The sequence below is a fragment of the Pteronotus mesoamericanus genome, unplaced genomic scaffold (genome assembly GCF_021234165.1).
Source record: "Pteronotus mesoamericanus isolate MK-2021 breed Mesoamerican mustached bat unplaced genomic scaffold, CSHL_Meso_final scaffold_1186, whole genome shotgun sequence".
Taxonomy (NCBI): Eukaryota; Metazoa; Chordata; class Mammalia; order Chiroptera; family Mormoopidae; genus Pteronotus; species Pteronotus mesoamericanus.
The window spans coordinates 12,083,025-12,104,248 of NW_026555302.1; the positions used below are offsets into that span (position 1 = coordinate 12,083,025).

Consider the following 21,224-nt stretch of genomic DNA (forward strand, 5'->3'; position numbering starts at 1 on the left):
TCTGCCCAGCTACTGCAGGCTTAGTATGATACTAACTTGGCAGGGGAGGCTTGGGAGCAGCAAATAGGGCAGTGGAGTCGCTTTGCAAGGGTGATTTCCCTCCTGAAGCCTGCGGGCCCCGGGGTCTGCCTAGTGCTTAGACCTAGTTAGTTTAGCTTAAAAGGCTAAAGCACGCAGGGGAAAGAACAATGGGTTCTCGTCCCAAACCAGCTGTGCCGCCTCTCATGTAAAGCTGGACCAGAAACTCCTAACGTCTAAAACGAGTGGCCTGCATTAGAAACCCTCTATCTCTCTCCAAATCTAATTCTGATTCCATAAACAAGGGGTCACATTTCTGTCCCTCCAGAAAAACCCTAGCCGATCCGAAGCCGCTCCCGGGCTTCGGGCCACCCATCCTCGTCTCTCCTCGGCTTCCTCCTAAAGATCGCATCAGCCCATCCGAGTGACTTTCCCAGAGCTGCCTCCGCGTTTCCCCGACGTCCTCCACGCACGCTTGGCCCGCACGGGAACCTTAGGAGCCTGTCGTTCCTCCCGGAATACAACATAACCCTGGTGATCCCGGCCGGGACTCCGCCGCCGCCAGGACCTGTCCGGGTAGAGAGCAGAGGGCGGGATCGACTCCTTCGGCAATCGCCGCCGCCTGGCCCCGCCCCCGCCGCCTGGCGCCGGTCCGCGGAGTGCCGACGCGCTCGATGAGCGGGGGCGCAGCGCGGCGCAGCGGCCGACGCCGGGTGGGCGCCGTCAGCCTCCGCTTGCCGCCGTCCGCCTCTGCTCCCCACCCTTTCCCCTGCCGCTCCGAGACCTCCCCGGGAGACTCAGGTACGGGCGCCTGTCTGATCGCGGGGCGGGGGCCAGTGAGAAGGAAGCAAACGGAGGCGACGCCCCAGCCTCTCAGCGTTAGCGTCGGGCTGCGCGACCGGCCCGGGGAGGGAGCCTCGAGCGGGCTGAGGCTGGGGTCGCGCCGGAGGAAGGGCGGCACAGACTGTCGTGCGGGCGAGGGCGGGGGTCGTGGGGCTGAAGGGACTGGAGGTGGGAGCAGACCTGGTGCGACAGATGGGTGGGTGGTGGGGAGGAGCCGCTGGCCGGAGGGCCGGGCTTGTGCTGGGATTTAAAAGGCTAGGTTCCTAAGGACTGGCAGGTCTGGGGAATAGCAGCCTCTCCAGGCTGCGCCCAATTCAAGTCACTGATTTCCCGAAACTGCACCCGCCGCGGCTGCGGGCGAGGATGGGGGAAAAGGAGTCGGAAAGGGGGTGGAGGCAGGGGCGAGGAAAGCCTCTGCCCAGGTGCGAACCGGAGCTAAATGAAACAGAGGGTTTTCTGTTACTTTTTCGCCAACATTATTAAACAACAGGTTGGAAGTGTGTTACGTGTAAAGCCCCTCAACACAGAACGTACCGCCTCTTCCAAAAATATATCACACTGTAAACGCACGAGGATGACGTGAGAAGCAGACGGTGATGACATTTTGGGGGATGGAATTGTGCACTGCCTAGCTGCCCTCCACGCTGAAATACATCATGAAGACTTTCTTACACATATACCTAGACACAAACACCTCAATGTACATGTGTTTTTTGCAGAAATCGTTTTAGGTAGAATAAGGATAAGTCTGATTTCTAACCATGTTTTTTTTTTACTATGAGTTGTTTGGTACAAATATCATCATTTGCCCTGTGGTTCATGATGCGTAGTTAATTAATCTGCCTGCTGATGGCTTTTCTGTTTGTCAGACTCTGGCTTCTTGCCTTCCTGAGGCTGATACTTGGATTATAGGACCTGAACATTGGGTCTTGCTTAGCATTAAGCTTGTAGCTTTGTTCTATATTTTACAGAGAAATTACATAAGTCTGCCTGTTATTTGCTTTGGGATGTTGAGGCAGCCCCTTTGTGGGGTTTAACATGCTAACAAATTCAGGTATAATGAAAAGAAAGACTCAGTTCTTCAGTTGCTTCCTTCTTCATTTGTTTTTCAGTTCAGTCTGTAACATTTCTGCATGAAAGACTGATTCTGAAATCAAAGTTACAGGAATAAAATGGGCCAGTTGTACGTGACAGAAATATTGTTGAATGAATTTGAGTTGTTTACTCAGGTGGCAAGAGTTTGTTTTTTGTTAACATGTGATCAAGTTTCAGGTTAGGAAGCATTTCTTATCAAAGAAAAGTGTATTATTTTGTTTTGACAGGGAGCCAACTTAAAATATTACTTTGGTTTATGAAACTGGGTGCTGCGTTTATTTTTTTTACTATATAACATTAACCAACGAACTGATATCTAGCTCTACCTAATTTGAAGGTGATCTTCAGTTTCTTCTTGTGGAAGGGGAAAGAGCTGCTGGGTCGTTACAGGGAATTGGGCTTTCTAGAACACAACTGTGTCACCTGATGAGCAACTAACTGAAAAAGTATCACAGCAGATCATGCACAGCCATTGATTAATCTAGGCCTGTGTTTCTGCGGTTTCCAGGAACAGAGTTACTAACACTATTACTTACTTACCTTTACTGAGCCTTAGCTTTCTTTTAGTTTTCTAGTGCCTACTTGCGAGGAATAGCAGAAGATACACATAAATTCTTGAGTTCAGTGCCTAGCACATAGTAAGACCTTAGTTATTCTCATCATCCATCTTTTAGTCCAAAATACTGAAAACTCATATCTGCGTGTGTCAGCTTTTTCTCAAGAAAATTCTGAGTATGTTGCATACCCAAGCATTTTCCTGGAAAATCACAATGCATGTTAGCATGTGAAAGGCAGGAGACCTCCTGCAGGGGGGGGGGGGACTGGCTTTGTTGAACAGTACTTAGCAAACTTCCCTTTTCCTGGAACACCCATGCTAAGCCTCAGAACAGGGTATTACAGTTTACAGAATGTGCTTACATGTTGTTATTTGACTAGACCTTCCCAAATCTGTGCAGAAGCCTAGAAAGCACTACTTTACAGATGAGGGCACTGAATAATTGTTCAAGCAACGAAGAAGTGTTCCACTGTCTTCTGACTCCCAAGTTAAAATCCTAAAGCATTCAATGTCTCGTTTTCAGGGAAGCACCTATTTTCCTCTCCTGTCCAGTCTGCTCTTTTCGTTTTGCAAAAACTTTGTCACTGATTTCCTCCACATGTTCTCCTGAGAAAGTTACATCCATTTTCTCATGATTTTTACGACTTCTTATATATTGAAGCCTAGTGTGGAGGTGCCCAGAAAGGAGCACGTGAGAAGGGAGTGGTTGAAGTCAGAGACGTGAAGGGGCCCCTTCCCACCGGGCCTTGGGCTCTGCTGTAGGCGCTTTACCTTATCCCGGAAGTCTCAAGTCTGATGAAATCTATTTTCTCTTCAAGGCGGTGAGTACTTATTCTGCTGGGAAGTGGAGAACTTCTGGATTAAAAAATATGCCTCCCAAGTTCAAGCGCCACCTAAATGATGATGATGTCACTGGTTCTGTGAAAAGTGAAAGGGTAAGTGCAGCATCTTAAGCTTTAAAGGAGATGGAAAATGTGTTTTCATTCCTTTGGTCATTTTAGAAAAATCTAAAGTTTATAGCGATATTCTAAGTCCATTGTCCGTCATAGCAAACATTAAAACATATATGCTACTCGAATTGGCGACACAGCTGAATTCCGGCTACAGCTTCTTTCTATTCTCTCAAAGGGAATTTTATACAAAAATGCACTGTGTTATTCAGAACTCTGGAGCCAAGTGTGGGAATGTCTCAGACCTTAGGAAGGTAGTAAGTGCATCTGACATGACAGCGTTTGGGAGGCCTGGGGCAGCACCCCCGACCAGGAATGCCTCCTTGTGCCGTGTCTGATCACTCCAAGTAGAGAAATAAAACGTGTAAGTTAATTAGCTAACATCAGTTCAGGTCCAGTTTTCATCCAGATGAGTTTTGGCTCCAGGTTCACAAAATCTCTCTAAATTTCAAGTGTACAACTTTATAATTTGACATCTTTATGCTCTAGATTTCCAGTTTTCGATCGTTGTGGTCAGAAAATGTGCTTGATGTGATTTCAGCCTTCTTAAAAACATTGAGACTTGTTTTGTGTCCCAACATATGAGGTCTATCCTTAAGAATGTTCCAGGTGCACCTGAGAATGTGCATTCTTTCATGTTGGGATGGAAAGTTTATAGATGTCAGTTAAGTCTGTCTGGTCTAATGTGCCATTTAAGGCTGACGTAGGCTGTTGACTTCCTGTAATCTCCTTCTGTTGGAATTTTGTCTCTCATTTAAAGCACACAATTCCAAATCATGCATCCTTCACCACGATCACGTTTAGGACCTTTTCATCGTCCCAGAAAGACATCCTGCTCCTTTTCGCAATCATCCCCAGTTCTCATTCCCTCAGGCCGAGGCAACTGCGAATCTATAGAGTTGTCTATTCTGGACTTTTTATAGAAATGGAATTCTACAATATGTTGTCTTTTGTAACTGGCCTCTTTGGTTTAGAATGTTTTCAAAGTTCATCCATGTTTTAATACATATCTGTGCTTCATTCCTTTTTCTTGCTGAATAATATTTTGTTATAGGGATATACTACAGTTTCTTGATCCGTTCATCAGTTGCGGGCCACTTGGTTCTACCTTTTGGCTATTAGGAATACCGCTGCTGTGAGCATCCGTGTCCAAGTTTTTTTGTGAATATATGTTTTTATTTATCTTGAGTAAATACCTAGGAAGGGAATTGCTGAATTCTGCTAATAGAATTACTCCACATTCAACGTCTTGGTGAGCTGCCAGTCCGTTTTCTAAAGTGGCTGCAGTTTTTACATTCCCACCAGCCATGTGTGGATCTTGCAGCTTCTCCATGTTTCTCAGCACCGCCCACTTCTTTCCACCAACAATAGCTGATTCTCTGCCTAGTACAGGTGAAGGGGCATCTCTCATCCTGTGCCATTATCCTGTTTTGATACTGTATTTCGAGCACTCATGTTTGGTCAATGAATGAGTGTAAAAATGTTGGTTTTCATGTGTTTTTCCTCATATAGCTCAAATACAAACACCTTAGTGTTGTCATCCTCTAAGGCAAATACACTATCATAAATGTAATGATTATCTGTTACTTACTAGCTAGAATAGCATTCTAGAAATATTTGTTGGCAGAATTAAAGCATCTTCTTACATAGTATTGATTTAGAATGTCTTTTCATGGGGTCCTTGGCTATTTCTTCATCTATTGGGAATTGTCAGTTCTCTCCTTTGATGATTTTCTGTAACGTGTCTTTTTATTACAGGTTTGTCAGAGCTTTTTCTATAATATAGGTATCACACCTTTGATCCGAAAGTATATCGCAGATTTTTATTTTTTTCCAATCTGTTACTCGCCATTTAACCTTGTTCATGATGTCTTACATACTTCATATTTTAAATGTTTATGTAATCAAATCCACAAATCTTTATCTTTTACACTTCTGGGGTTGTGTGTTGTTGAGGAATAACTTACCCATCTTAAGAATTAAATATTTCGTAGATTTTCAGTCTTTGTGATTTCATAAATAAATGCATTTAATATTATTTTCCTTGAAGTACTCCTGTAACAGAACCTACAATTTTGTTCCGTGATGTTCCCAGAGTCATTTATTTGTAACTAGTCTGTTCAACTTCCATTTAAATGTTAATGTGTTAATTAGAAAAGTGTTTTAAAACTTTTTTTTGTTATTTGTTCTCTAGTTTCCATTGCATTATGCCCAGAAAATGTGACCTCTTTAATTTTTAGAATTTATTAAAATTATTTTGTGGCTTATCCTCTTCTTGGATATTTGAAATAAAATCTGAGTACAAAGTTCTATATTTTTTATTTTTTTTCTTTTTGGTTTCTCCATCTCTGAACAAAATGCTAAATATTTCCTATAATTTTAAGTGTATTCATTTCTTTTTGTATTTAAGTAGCTTTTGCTTAATATATTTTGAAGCCATATTATTGTAAACATTCACTGCTGTTAAATCTTCTTGGTGAATTGTGCATTTTATCATTGTAAAATCTTTTTATTTGATTGTTTAAGACCTTTGTCCTAAAATTCCTCTTTATATTAACACTGTTAACTCTACCATCCTTTTTCGTTAGGATTTGCTGATGTGTCTTTCCCAGCTCTTTTTTCCCACCTTTTAGTTGACATTTGTTTTAGTTGGATTTCTCATAAACTGATATTGGCTGGAAAATTTTGAACTCTAATCGTATCTATTTTTTTTTTTTTAAAGAAGTCAAACCCTTCACATTTATATGGTAATTCACACAGTGGGGCTTTTTCTGCACCAGCCTTCCCTCGCTGAATGCTCTTCACCCTGGTCTCTGGTTGGCTCTTTGTTATCAGTTGGATCTCAGCTTAAGTTTCCCCTGTTGAGAGTGATTTTCCATGACAGCTCATCTCATTTAGTCACCGTGTCTCTTTCCCTCCCAGACTCTTAGTTTTCTGCAAAGCTTTTAGCCCCGCCAGATGTTTTCCCGTGAGAGCTCAGACCTTGCCTGTGGTGTCCAGAGCTGGCGCTTGGCACTTAGAACAGTGCCTAGCACATAGGAGATGCCCAGGCACTCCTGTTAGATTGAACAGAGAGCAGCTGGGAGGCGGGGGAAGGCGGAGGGACTCACTCCTCCCGAGGGCGCGCCGCCCCTTCCTCCCACTGCAGGTTCAGCCACCGTCTGCCTCTTCGTCAGTCATGGGATTCCACTCTTCAAAGCATTTTCCTTGGAAAATCTGCACATGTGGTTCCGTATCTTTTGCCTTCCAACGAAGCACACGTAATTACTCTTCTCCCTGGGGGCTTGGGTTCAGGAATGTCACCAGGACAGAACTTGTTTTATCACTCCTGAGAGTGAGTAACCCCGGGGAATCTGAAAATTCAAGTCATTTTGTTTTCTTTTTTGGCAGAGAAATCTTCTGGAAGATGATTCAGATGAAGAAGAGGACTTTTTTCTGTAAGTTCTTTAACAGCTTTATTGGGCTGTGATTCACATATAACATGTACAATGTGAGTGTTGACACACGCACCGTACACCAATGACGTCATCGCCAAAGTCAAACCATGGACACAGCCTTCACGTCGGAAGTCCCCTCGTGCCCCGTGGGCCTGTCATGCTCCCGGCTCCCCAGGCAACCACTGACTGGCTCTCTCTCACAATAGTGTGTATTTTCTAGAATTTTGTTATGTAGGAACCATATATTGGGCCCCCTTTTTCACTGGCTTCACTCACTCTGCCTGATGATTTTGAGATTCTTCCGTGTTGTCGCATGTATGTTTGTTTTTATCTCTGAGAAATATTCCAGTGTATGAATATTCTGCACTTCACTCATTCATTTGCTTATTGATGGCTATTTGGGGTAGTTCTAGTTTTCAGCTACCCCAAATAGCCGTCTTTAGAGCTACCCTAAATAGGCAGCTATAAAGATTTCCAGACAGGTGTTTTCTGTGTGAACATCTGCCTTCATTTTGCTTGGGTAAACACTTTTAGAAGTAGAGTGACCAGTTGATATGAACAGCTGTTTTCCCAAGTGGTGCTGATTTTATGCTCCGCCAGCATTGTCTGAGCGGTCCAGTTGCTCCCAATCCTCATCGACACTCCACGTGGTCTTTAATCTTAGCCATTCCTGCCGGTGTGTAGTTGTATCTCATCACAGTTTTAATTTGCATTTCCCTAATAACAAATTATGTTGAATGTCTTTTATGTGCATATTTTTCATCCTCATCTCTTTTTTGATGAATTACATGTTTAAAATTTGTGGCCCAATTTTAAATTTGTCTTCTCATTAAAGCTCTTTATATATTCAAGAAAAAAGTTCTTTGTCAGGTATGTTTTACAAATATTTTCTCCCAAATTGCAACTAAATCTTTTAATTTTTCACAACAGTATCTTTTGAAAATCAAAGTTTTGATTTTGATGAAATAAATTTAAGGTTTTTTTAAATTATCTTTGCTTATTTAAGAAATCTTTGTCAAACCCAGTGTCACTAAGATTTCCTCCTGTGTTTTTTTCCCCTAGGAGTTTTATAGTTTTGGTTTTTACATTTAGGTCTGTAATATATTTTAAATTGTTATCTATGACTAAGTGAAGGCTAATTTGGTGGGGGAGGAGGGCATGTGACTTCCCAGTTGTGCCACCATTTGATGAAACAATTGTTCTTTCCCCCATTGAATGGCCTTGATATTTGTCAAAATTAATTGACCTGATCAGTCCTTTGGAGTTATCTTTAGGAGGGGCTCTCATAGAGGCCTTGGTTTGTTTTTGCCCAGTTGGGTCAGAGGAGGTACTGTTGCAGTTTCCTCCTGAGAGTAACAGAGGTCTACCTGAAAGGAACGATTCAGCTCCCTCTTTGTTACAATGTTGTCAGGTTTTTTGTAGAGGGTTTTCCTCCCCAAATAAAAACATTATATAAAAAGTAATTGACAACCATGAAACAGCAAACAGAAAGAGCCTACAGAATACAAAACAAATCCAAATACAGGAAATTTTTTGCAGGAAGGTTAGATGAAGTGGGAAGATGATTTCCACAAGTGACACAATTTCCCTCGAGTCACAAAGCTGCCTGCCCACAGGGCAGGTCCCAGAAAGGAGCCTTATCACAGCAGGAGCCACCTGGCAAAAAGGAAGTAGATATTGAGGAGGCGGCCAGGTGCTTCGGTCCAGCACGTGGCTGCCTGGCTTTGCCTTAGAGACCCATGTGGGAAACACTCATGAGGCAGCCATGGACGGACCGCGGAGGGAGGCCCACTCCCCAGTAATGCTGTGCAGCTTTCAAAGGGCCTGGCAGTAAAACTGGCTCTCTTGTTCACGGTACAACTTCCACGCCTCATGTTTTTGTCTCTGTGTTGAAAGGAGACACACCGAATAAAGTTCTTGAAATGATTTTTAAAAATCAGCACCCATGTTTATAGCAGCTATATTCACAATAGCCAAAAGTTGAAAGCAACCAAAGTGTCCGTCAGTGGACGGAGAAAGAAACAGACTGAGACATGTCCCGTTAGTCTGACAAAGGAAGGACATTCTGAGATGTGCTACACCATGCATGAACCTCGAGGACATCACGCTAAGTGAAAGAAGCCGGTCACAGAAGCATGAGTTTCACAGGATTCCCCTTGCACGCGGTCCCCAGAGTAGTCCCATTCACAGAGACACAGGGCAGAACGGAGGCCGCCAGGGGCTGGGAGGGGGGTCTGGGGGGTTCTTGTTTGATTAGCACACAATCTATTTCCTTATTTCCAGAATTTTAAAATGGATTGGTTAAAATGATAACATTTAACTATAATAGAAAAATAATAACTTGAGAAATGTTGATATTTTCAGAGACTCCTGCATTCTCCTTTAGCTATGTTGTTAAGTTTAAGATGAGTAATCAAAAAACATACTTAAAGATGTTTAGTATTTTGAAAGGATTTTTCTCTCTATCCATCCCTGATAATGAGCATGTCATTATAGCCCAAATTCAAGGTGAATTGTATGTTTAGTTTTCTATCATAAAACTATTCATAGTCTTGGGTGCTTTCGTTGTTACGGTATTTCAGGGTTTAATCAGAACACCCTGTGTGTAACTAAGGATCATGTAAACCCTAATTTCTCTGAAAGATGCACTATTCAGAAGGAGTAGGTGAGTCGTGGCCGGCATTGAGTGCCAGTGGAGGACAGACGTGATGGCATGTCATTCGGTTCCAGCAATACCCATAAAACGTGGTTCCTTACCCTAAATGACCGACCCATGTTTCAAGTTCAGCTTGAATGAGTGTATTTCCTGTTTTTTGTCTGTTTTTCAAATGTTCTCCTTATTCATATGCACTCGGTATTTTGCTTTCAGAAGGGGACCATCTGGACCAAGATTTGGACCTAGAAATGATAAAATTAAGCAGTAAGTTTCTGAGATACTCATTTGTTTAAATGGTTATCACTTTTCTGTGTGGATTGGAGGTGGGCAAACTACGGCCTGTGAGCCCCCTGTTTTTGTATATAAAGTGTCATTGGCACACAGCCATGCCTATGTCTTTTCTTATTATCTGTGGCTGCTTTCAGGCTACAATGGCAGGTTTGAGTACTTGTGACAGAAACCTTATGGCCCACAAAATCTAAAATATCTATTACCTACCTGGCCCTTTACAGAAAAAAATTTGCTGAGCCCTGATGTAGACAAACTATAACTGCTGGGTTTTTAAAACCCAGTAATTCTTTTTATTACCTCTGAATTATAGCTAAGGAAATGCAAGTCCCAGTTCTTGGTTTTTATTAACTAGATTCCCTTATATCACATCTATTTATTTAGCACTATTTAAAGGTCTGCTTTGGTTTTAAATCAAGAGCTTGAGAATAATAGTAAACAATATAACAGATTTAGTTTCTTGAAGTACGTTTGTCTTTTCGTATACTTCCAGAATTTTTTCATCTCTATCACTATCCTAACCCATATATGACCTAGCTTTAATGGCTAATGAATTTTCCGTTTAAAACTTGCTCTACGCATTGGCGGGGTAGCTGGGGAGAATGCTGCCGTGAATGCGGCTCCCGTCCCGGCAGCGGGGGCGGGGGCGGGGGCGGGGGCGGCCCGCTGCCCTGGCCCTGGGGGCAGGGGGCGCACAGCGGGAAGGGCGCTGCGTTGCGGCGCGTGTTTGGCGAGGGGCTTGGACTTTGGTCAGGTAGCTGTTGGGGTGAAGAAGTGTGTCTACACTCGGCCTGATCCTGGCTCCTGGACTCTGAAACACCGAACCAAGGTGTCAGCCCGTTGAGCCAAGTACTGGACAGCGTGGTTTCATTTTCTGTGGTTGGTGACAAGTTACCCTGCCTGCAGCAGCGTAGGACAAGGCGTTTGTCGTCTCACGTTTGCCATGGGCCAAAAAGTCAGTCACTGTATGTAGGTGGGCCCTCTGCACAGCGTCTCAAAGGCCTGAGATCACAGTGTCCCCGAGACTTACTCCATAAATTAATGTAAGGTAGTTTTGTCTAATGATTGGAGCAACAGAGGAAAACCAGACACTTAAATAGTAGCATGTCTGTCTGTACTCTGGTGTGAGAGTAGGCAGCTAAAAACCACTTATTAAATTTTTGAATTTAAATTTTCACTGAACCATTCTGAAATTTGAATGGAACAGGCCCTAATCACCTGATGTAAAGGAAGAAATCCTATTTTAATTTTGAAGAACGACAAGTTTTCCCCTTTACTCCATCATGGGTGCTTCAAACCTCCCCAGGCGCTGCCAGTTGTCGGAAATCCTGTGTGGGGGGAATGGGCGAGCAGTAAAGAGTTACACCCACCACACGGCCGCGTCCACAGGCACGCCTGCCATCCACCTGGGAAACCGCGTGTTCTGCGTGAGCTGCTCACACACGAGGGCAGACCCCTCCGTTGGTCCCGGCGTGTGGGCTGTGCAGCGAACTCGGGCCAAGGCCGTGCCCACGCGATGCCTCAGCTCCCTGCCGATGCGAAAATGCAGCTGATGGTGCAGCCATGAAGCGACCAGTGGCTGAGCGTCTGACGGTCCCTTTAATTTGCAGAAACCGGGCTAAACTAAACTGTTGGTTAAATGTTACTTTTTCTAGTGTGTTTAATGGAAGTTTCAAAAATTATAAATCCTCAAAAGGAAAAATAAATACTTTTCATCTTTTAAAACCAGTGTTCAGAATCAGGTGGATGAAGTTATTGATGTCATGCAAGAAAATATCACAAAGGTAATTGAAAGAGGAGAGAGACTTGATGAACTACAGGACAAATCAGGTACAGACATTTCATCTGTTTCTTGACACTATAGTTACCTGGGTTTTGATAGTTTATTACTCCCATTTTTTTCTAGCCAAAATTTAAGAACCTTGACTTAGGACAATAGTATTTTGTTCTTCACTTACAAGTTCAATATTTTAACTTCAGGTCCTTTTACTTTGAATCATCTTACTGTTTTATTTAATTGATCACTTGAGAATGGAAAATTGAAAACTTCACTGTTGAAGAGTTAGAGTGGAATTTTTTCCTTTTTTCCTGTTATGTTGATATGCTTTGTATGCTCATAATCTCGAGGACAAAACGTCTAAACACTTACTTCAGACCCACCTGATGTGTTTATCTTTTGCTTTCTCTGGTAACTTAGTAACCCTTCTTTACTAACAGATGTTCGTGTCTGTGCTTGTAACAGTTCCTGGTACTCAAATACCATTTAAGTGATGAATAGCTGAATATCTGATTAATCCTTGAGATGGACGTTTTAAACAAACTTATTTAACCACTTCTAAAGTTCGTTTTGTTTTTCTCTAAGTCAGTCACTCTCAGTGTCTTCTAAGAGTGTAACCTCCACATGTCAATTTTCTCTATAGATGTGCCAGGTACTGGAGTTTTTAAAGAGCATTATCTTTCCAGGATTCATAGTTTGTTTGAAAGGCCTGAGGCCCTGGAAAGACTTCTCTTAATCTTACTGTAGAAGTAGGTTGAGTGTACGGACCTGCTGCACTTGTTGCTTTAGGGGGCTTTTTAACATTCGAATGTCAAAGGGTGTGGGCGGAGGAAAGGGAGGGTATTGTTTTCCTGTTCAGAAGGGAATGAATTTGCAGAAGTAGAAATTAGTATTTTCTTGTCTTTGTGTGACTGGATAAAAGAATCCTGTCACGGGCGTTTAACCCCTCTCTCCACCCCCATGTGATACAGAAAGCTTATCGGATAACGCAACTGCTTTTAGCAACAGATCCAAACAACTGCGACGGCAGATGTGGTGGCGAGGATGCAAGGTAAGCAAATCAGACACGATCCATCGATCGATTGATCAGTCAGGGAGGTCGGCCCGCACCCAGGGCTGCTCACCGGCCAGGGCAGAGGGCCCGAGGTTGTGAGCTGCGTAGGGACAGACCGTCAGCTGCCTCGCTCTTCATCGGAGCTTCTGAACCTGGGCCGGACAGGCACTCGGTAAATAGTTGGTGAATGGGTTAATGGTTGTGGGGACAGAAATAACTAAAGAAATCAAGCAACGCCAAAAAGGATGGGTTCGTGAGTTTCTCCATAGAAGGTCATCCACATTTCACCAGTAATTTACTACCTCTAAACTTATAAGAAATATTTTTCTTATAATCTGTTATTAGTACCTTTTGGAACAGCCTATTGCATTATATACAGATATTAAAAAGATAAAATGAAAGCTAGAAAAAATACGATTTTTTTTTAAATGGGGAAAACAGCTTATATGTCAGAACATGGCAAATATGGCTAAGAAGAAAATTCCACTGTCCCTCATTATTCCAGAGAAATAAGAAATAAAAGAGAAATTTTTAAAAACTGAGTAGTATTGTATACTAATATATTTCTGCAAAACATTTTGTAGAAAAGAATTTACTTACGTCAAGTAATGGCTACTAGTCATCAAACAGAAAATGTTTCTCTTAAAATTTTCCAGCATGTGAGCCCATCTTTCCTTTTCCTCCTGATTCTGTGTATCATTTCTAGTGTTGTTGAAATCTTAGACACATAGTCATTGTTTTTTAGTCTCTCATTTTCAAGTTTGGCAATAAGTTTCTAAATTTGACTTTCACAAGTGCTAAGGATTTCTCCAGGATTTGCCTTGGACTGACTTATTTTTGCCGAAGTTTTTTATTTTATAGACGAGCTTGGAAGACCATAAGGGCCATGAGCCATTCACCTCCCCACCCCCCACCCCTGCACCCCACCCCACCCCCACACACACACAAGAGACCCAGTCCCGTGGTCCTGGGGAGATGATCAGAGGCTGCAGTTTGGGCCTGCTTTTCTTGGCCATGGCTGAAGATCTTTATTTTAGGGGATGCAGATCAGAGGACTCGTATGCCTTTAAGGGGAAAGGGGAATTAATCTTAGCGTTATATTTCAGGTAGCCCCTAGCTCTACCATTCTCTGTATTGACGTCCTAGCGATGATTTAGCAAAGGCTGAGAAAGGCACACGGGGACAGAAGGCAGCTCGGGTCCCTGGAGGGTGGGCAGAAGGCAGGGACTGGCCACAGCAGGGCCTGAGGGGTTTTCTGGACACGTCTCCTGATTGACCGGGATGGCGGCTGTTGGCACCACGCTATGTATTGGTCGAAACCCTCCAAAATGAACTTTAAAAGGGTGGGTTTTATTTCTGTGAAGTGTATCTCAATACACCGTGCTTGAAAAATAAGTAAGTGAAATTACCCAGTGGGTGGAGGGAGAGAGTCACTTACGCCGGCCCTCAGGGGCCTGCAGTCTGCAGGTGTGCGGCCCGTCGCTGGGGAGGGGGCCTTTAGGCGAGCAGGACACCCGACTGCCATTGTGCGGCGCGCACCCCAGCAGTGTTAGCGACTCAAGAAGGAAAACTATTCACTGAGGCGCTTTAAAACGGATGTTGGCATTTCCATTTTAATCTGCTAAGACTAGCACACGTTAGCAGGGCACATTGACAGGTGTCTGGGGTGAAGCTGAAAAACCTGCCGTAAAACTCCAGGTTACTTTAGAAGTGTTTTTAGGTTAAAGAAAAGCAGCGAAGCTTCCATATATTCTCTGAACCACTTTGTCCCTAAAGTAATTTAGTTTATAGTATGAGGGGATCCCAGACACCTACTGATACTGTGTCTCCTGTATCCATCCGACCTGGCTCTGTTTCTGCGTTTTTGGTTATGGTAATTAGTAATCCTAACAGGTACCTGGTATCCATATTTCATTTGAGTTCATCGGGAAAATAAAATCAATTTATAATTTATGCATTTTAGGATTAAATGAGGAGAATGACAATATGATAGAAACGATGTGAGCTTAAAACATTAATGAGCTCACTGATTAAGGATTAATCTTAAGGTTTCTGTTCTCAACTGTGAAACTGACATACACAATGCTCTTAGCCAAGTCACTCACTATTACGGTTATTTATGAGGAATTTAAATTCTCTTCTTCAAAACAGAGGTAAAAATTCCAAGAAGAAAGTAAGGGTAGCAAAAACAGAATTCTCATATATGTGAGAACAGTGGTAAAAAAAATGATGCCTTGTACTGTATACAGTAAATCACTTGTGTTGGATGCCTTTTAACAGAATTGGTAAAATACAGTACTTCTGGTCTCATAGAGAAATAAGTGCAAGAAAGCACAGGCAAAATGTCCAGGTCCACGAAGGCCTTGCTTGGTGGTGTTCACTGTGCTGTGAGCCTTGAACAATAAAATCCAGGCAAGCGGAACCATCCAATGCGGGGGACCCTGATTATTAACAAGATGCAAATAGCCAACAAGTTCATATGAAAGAAGTTTGAAAACCTTCCCAGAGATGAACCTGTTCACTGATGAGAGTGTTAATAGGGCAACTAACACAACAGGTAGTCCCGTGATAGTAAAGTCAAGGTTAATGTTAACATCTTTCTTCCGCCTTTTCTGTGTTGCAGATAAAAGTCATCATGGCTTTGGTTGCTGGTATTCTCTTGTTGGTGATCATCAGTGAGTATTTCCTGGGTTATATTAACTTAGGGGGTTGTTACTTGTTTTGGCATTTAACTTGTTTCCAGCTGACCTGGCGTGGCTGTCAGGATTAGTGAACGATTTCTGGCCGGAGTCGAGCGCGCTCAGCCTGGACCCCGTGGCTCTCCAGGGCGCTCCCAGGTTGCATGTGAGCTCAGCGCAGGGCCCGGGGCTTTGTGTGGGGCCGCATGCGGCCACTCTTACACCCGGGCCTCAGCACTTAGTTTCCACATACTAGGAACGTCCAGGTTTGGCAGCTCGCACTTAAAATTGTGTTTGCAGGACAGAGCTAGGTAAATTCCCCAGATGAATGTGTTTTGTTTTGTTTCTGTTTTGGATTCAAGCTTGATTTCATTCTTTAACATCCTTAATATTCTCTTTAAAGTGAAATCATTTATAATACCTCCTTCTCTCCAAGGCCTCTTTGCCTTTGTTTACAGAGACTTTATAAAGATTTGGGAAGTGTCTCAAAAATAAGACCATTTGAAAGTCCATGGTCATATTCTCTTTTGAGAGAGAAAAGAGGTTTGTGACAAAGAAATAGTCGATCTTCACCCGTACTTGTAGGTTCTTGGGCTTGCGAAGTCACCCTCAGCGCTCACACTGACTTGGAACCCCAGCAGGGCTCAAGGTGCCTTCACGGCCACCGTGTCCCAAGCAGTGAGAAGTCGGGATCCCTGACACGCATGGTGCCCGCTGACGTCTGACGCGGCCGTGCCCTGCCGCCCAGTTCCGCTCTCAGAGTCAGCGGGTGTCGCTCCAAGTCTAGGCAGCGCCTCCTATGCCACCGTTCTGTGCACTGCGCTGGGGTTTCACTGTTTCGGGTGGGCCCCAGCGCAGCGCTGAAGCCTGCCCGATGCAGCTGAGTGCCAGGCTCGTGCGCCTGAGGCGGAAGCAGACTGTCCGCGGCCGCTTTTAGGCCCGAGTCAGCCTGCTGCTGGCCACGAAGCCAGTGTGAACGACTCCAGGATGGGTGTTACGTAAGGGGTCTTTAAACAGGAACGCTCGTTGGTTGACAAAATGCCATACCCAGAGGCACGCAGGAGTCTAGCCCCGTGTCTCCTAGGAGCGGTGGGCAGTATTCACTAATTTCAGTGTTTGTGGTGACTTCATAGAGCAGAACTACTGCAAATACTGAGAATCAACCATAAATGAGGGGGGTGTTAAACAGAAAAACTTCCCACGGCCAAAGCTTTTCAAAAACAAAGGGTTTGCTGAGCCAAAGTCCAGCCGGAAAAGGAGAGGGTCCCGGGACGGTGTAAATGAGAAAGACTAAACATGACCTGGTTAAAGACCCGCTTACAACACGACCGACAAAGTTGCTTTCTCTGCCAAACACACATGTTAAGATAAGTAGAATTGCAAATGAAAATATCAGAACATTGTAGGTGCTTGGAAATGTTATATAGTTTCAAAAATGAATGTTCATTTTAATATAAGCTTACAAATAGTTATTCTTTATTTGATAGTGCTTTCTGTTTCCCATGTAATTTTTTAAATATATTTTTTAAACTTATTTTTAGAGACAGGGGAAGAGAGGAAGAAAGAGAGGGAGACCAATACCAATGTGTGGTTGCCTCTTGTATACCCCCTACTGGGGACCTGGCCTGCAACCCGGGCACATGCCCTGACTGGGAATCGAACCTGCAACCCCTTGGTCGCAGGCCAGCACTCAATCCACTAAACCACACCAGCCAGAGCTCCCATGTAGTTTTAACATATCAAAGAGGCCGGATTAGTTTATTTTCTTTTTTTGTAAAGAAAGAAATTTTCTTTGAAATGTGTCAGGGACCCTTTTATTGGATTGGCGAAAAAGTCTGTTGCATTTTTTTGTAAAATAAGACACACTTTTCATTTTCACCAGTAACTTTATTGGGATATTTTGAGTATGTCGGCTGTCTCCCACTGTTGGCTTCTAATGGGGAGAGGCCACGGGTCCTGCTAAATGTGTTCCAATGCCTAAGACAGCCCCACAGTAGAGAGTTATTTGGCCAAAATGTCAGTAATATCAAGAAACTTCGCAAACCGCTTTTGACATGTTCGATCAGTCACAGCACCTCCTCCATACACCAGAAATCTTTCTTTTTTTGCATTTCAGTTTTTTTCACCTTTCTTGAAATAATAAAGCATAATACACTGAAAATGTTGCGTATTTTCTTCCACCTTCAATATTAAAATGGCTGCACTAAAAATCAATTTTGATTTTTTTTTAAATGCATGCTATATGACAGATGTCATAATACAATCTAACAGAACTGTTTTGAATGAAGTTAGACAACTAAGTACTTCTAGACCCATCACAGGAAAAAACATAACGGACTTCTTGGCCAGCTCAGTAGGTAAAACCATGCATGATTCAGCCCCACGTTTCTTACATAGATAGCACTGGCTCAGGCTCCTGACGAGGAGCTGGGGAGGTTCTGGCATTTTGACTTCTCATAATTTAAAAATTTTGTTCTCTGTCAACTAAGGCCAAGAAATTGTTTTGGGTCTGAAATGCGCTATCTGTGAGTGCTGCTCCCTGGGTTGGTGGCTGCTCTCTTACGCGACTCGGGGGCCCTGGGTGCCACGTGGTGTTCAGGCGGGCCCACGTACTGGGGTGACCAAGCCAGAAGTGCTCCTCCTAATCCTGGGGGTGTGTTTTTCTGCTGGGGACCCTGTGAGACAGCTGTGTATCTCAGACAGTGAGTCTAGACGCGGCTGCAAAGGCTTCTAGTCACCTGGAAACACCCTGAGTGGGTCAGAAGGCACAATGGCCTCTTTTCTTCCGAGTGAAAATCACCATCCTATATAAAATTTCAGTTACAAACTAATGATGTTGGTTCGCTGGAGAACCCAAACTGTAATTACACCAAATGGCCACAAGCTGTCACTGTAAGCTCAGTTACCAGAAAAAAATGAAAAGTCCAAAACAAAGACAGGTACTGGTAAATAACAGAATAAGAATAAGACTGACTTGAGGGTGTCCCCTTGTAACTCACCAGTCAGACAAGGGAGCCCCCACGTGGCTCCAATGAGACGTGCCCTGGGCAGCCTCCTAGGACACTCGGACAAGGGGTAACCCTCCACACGGCACCAGACGCTGAGAGGCCCCCTCCCGTGGCGCTCGTCCTGACGGCCTCCTACGGATTCATGCCGGAGGGACCCCCTCCTGGGCCCAGGAACGCGTGTGCCTGGGCCTCGGGGTGCCGGCAGGATCCCAGCCCCCCGGGCCAGAGAGGAGGCGCAGAGAGAGGGGCTACTGTGGCGCCACTCTCGTCTCCAGGAGTCCCGGCCCCTTCTGCGCCTTGGGAAGGTCCGATTCCGCTCCTGACAAGATGCATTAAACAGACAGACTAGCCCGGCTGAAAGCCTTTCACAAAGAAAGGGTTCATTGACCAAAGACTAGCCAGGAAGGGACCGGCCGGGCGTGCCCGCCAAACCAGCGGCAGCTCTCAGCCAGGGCCCGTCTGGCCCTCCTTTCCACCCTGCTGTGACCCGACCTACACAGCTCAGCTCTTCCTCCTCGTCAGTGGACAACTCGGAAAACGTGGAGTAGCAGGAGTGAGAGAGAGACGTCAGCTGTGATCCCACCACACAGATAGTTACTGTTAACATAGCTGTTGTATGCATGTTGCCTTTTCATATTAACATATAAACATGGTTTTCAAAAATTAAGATCATTTATTAATACACTATAAATATTTTCCTGCCCTGGCTGGTGTGGTTCAGTGGATTGAGCGTCAGCTTGTGAACTGGAAGGTCACCGTTTGACTCCGTGTCAGGGCGCCTGCCTGGGTTACGGACCAGGTCCCTGGTGGGGGGCGTGTGAGAGGCAACGGGTCCGTGTTTCTCTCCCCCTCTTTTTCTCTCCCTCCCTTGCCCTCTCTCTAAAAATAAATCTTTGTAAAAATAAACATTTCCCCACGTTATTAAATATTTTTAAAATACAAGTTCTGGCAGAAGTAACGCTCGCTTGAGTGTGATTGGTAGGGTGCGTGACTGTCTCTCACAAGGGGGACAGCAATTGGAATACTTCACCTGAAGCATCATAGGGTAAGCTTGAGTGTGATGTCATTATGTTACAGAATTACATGCTCATGATTTAATAAAAAGTGGCTTTATTTGTGCCAGACCCTGTATTTTAGAAGCTGCATGTTAAGGTTCTGCCATCATCTACCTGATGAAAATGCCAGTGTTAGACATTAGCGGGTTTGTGGTATTTTTGCCTCTCCATTCCCGTGTGTCATCTCCTCTCAGCCAGAAGTCCGGCCCTCGTTGCCTGCTGCCAGGACAGGGCCCGGCTGCGTCTAGGAGTGTTGTTTCTAATGTGGCATACGAATCAGATTTTGACATGTTCCTTTCTCATGTTTTTTCTCTTGCAGTTCTCACAGTTATGAAATACCGTACTTGATTTAATGACAGATCTTCATTAAACAAAATCTGGGACAATAATAATAAACTGCTGCATAATTTAAATGAAACCCATGTATATAACTTTCAAAACTTCTCTTTCAAGAGACTGAGCGGCACGTACCACTTCAAACCGGAGCGCCGGGGATGTCCGGTGCCCTCTCCCCTTCTGGCAAAATGTGCTTCTCACAGTCATGTTCAAGGCCAGGGCAGGCAGCCTCCCTTTTGCCATATCCGAAGGATCTGATTTGAAACTGGATACTTGCCAGTCGACTTTCGTGCCCGCAGTTAACGACACTCCCTGCTGCGGCCCCAGTGGCACCGGGCCCGGACGCGGGCCTGGACTCCGGGGGGCGGGGAAGCCGAGGCGGCCATTCCATCGATGCGCGCGAGACTGTGCGCACATTGCAGTTGCTTTGCAAAGTTTCCACTTGTTCATGGGTGTAACAGAAGCTAAGTGTTGTCAACGCTGTTGCCTTCAGCTACAACTAAAAACATTCCAGTAAACCTATTTTTGACTCTATAAAGGAATGTGTAGTAATTTCTTGGTATTTGAATTATGGAAATGGGGATTTTAAACCGGGTGAAAAACATAGTATGGCACCATTAAATTGGAGATAATAAAATCATTGGAGAACATCCCTGTACTTTTTGAAAGTGTCTACCATCTAGCCGCCGGTCAAGGTCAGTCTCTGAGTTTGCCTCCGATGAGGAGGGGCCAGTCCCAATGTGAGGAAATGAAGTCCACAGGCAATTCAGTGCCCTGATTTTAATTTCACTAAGCCTTGTACCAGACGTGCTAAAGGTAGCAAAATCGCCTGCTGAGAATTTGCCGGTTTTGCCTTCCCTGACCATACCCTGGGAGGCACGTGCATGTTGAACAATCAAGAATCCTATCAGCCACCAGGAATGAGGACCAAGTCAGGAGCCTGGGCGATCGTCAGTCAGCCGCTTACCAAAGGCTGGGGCCACCATTAGTCTGGTTTTGTAACAGTAAACCACATTCACTAAAACAGAACCACCTCCTTGTGTTGCTTAAACAAGTCAGTGAAAATGCCCTATTGTGTTGAGGAAGCTTTTGGCATGACGTTGGCGATTCTGCAGAAAAGTGTGCACGTGGACATCTTGACATGGAAATAGAACTCTGAATTCGAAGCAGGGTTAATAAAAAACACCCATATTTATGGCAGGGGGAGATCCTTTATAGGTCTTATTTTTCTGGTCATTTTAATTCTAAGTGTGTCAAACAATCTTTTTAAAAAATTCTACAGGACTAGCACTAAGAAGCAAAAATGTTCTATTTAGAATGGAAAGAATTTTGAAGGGAGGAGGCAGAATAAGATACACAAGGCATCTATCTGCAGGTTATGGAAATCTCCACATACTGGCTAAATTCGACAGTGCACCAAGAACACTTAAAAGGAGATAATGTCTTACCTTACTGTGGAGTGTTGTCTCTGGT

General features: G+C 44.2%; 1 protein-coding gene across 1 annotated transcript; it reads left to right on the forward strand.

Moving 5' to 3' along the window:
- The first annotated feature begins 673 nt into the window (after positions 1 to 673).
- VAMP4 (vesicle associated membrane protein 4) lies at positions 674 to 20,289 on the forward strand. The gene is made up of 8 exons (XM_054587768.1): positions 674 to 819; positions 3,331 to 3,447; positions 6,853 to 6,899; positions 9,769 to 9,819; positions 11,573 to 11,673; positions 12,592 to 12,671; positions 15,298 to 15,349; positions 19,735 to 20,289. Exons 2-8 carry the CDS (start codon positions 3,382 to 3,384, stop codon positions 19,761 to 19,763), a joined length of 426 nt encoding a protein of 141 aa, XP_054443743.1. The 5' UTR covers positions 674 to 819; positions 3,331 to 3,381; the 3' UTR covers positions 19,764 to 20,289.
- Positions 20,290 to 21,224: the final 935 nt, after the last annotated feature.

Bases quoted from the DNA above. Each gene is read 5' to 3' on its own strand.
- VAMP4 (XM_054587768.1), top strand. From the start codon at position 3,382: ATGCCTCCCAAGTTCAAGCGCCACCTAAATGATGATGATGTCACTGGT. The intron at 9,820-11,572 runs GTAAGTTTCTGA...TTTTAAAACCAG, and splicing joins AGAAATGATAAAATTAAGCA to TGTTCAGAATCAGGTGGATG. The intron at 15,350-19,734 runs GTGAGTATTTCC...TTTCTCTTGCAG, and splicing joins TCTCTTGTTGGTGATCATCA to TTCTCACAGTTATGAAATAC.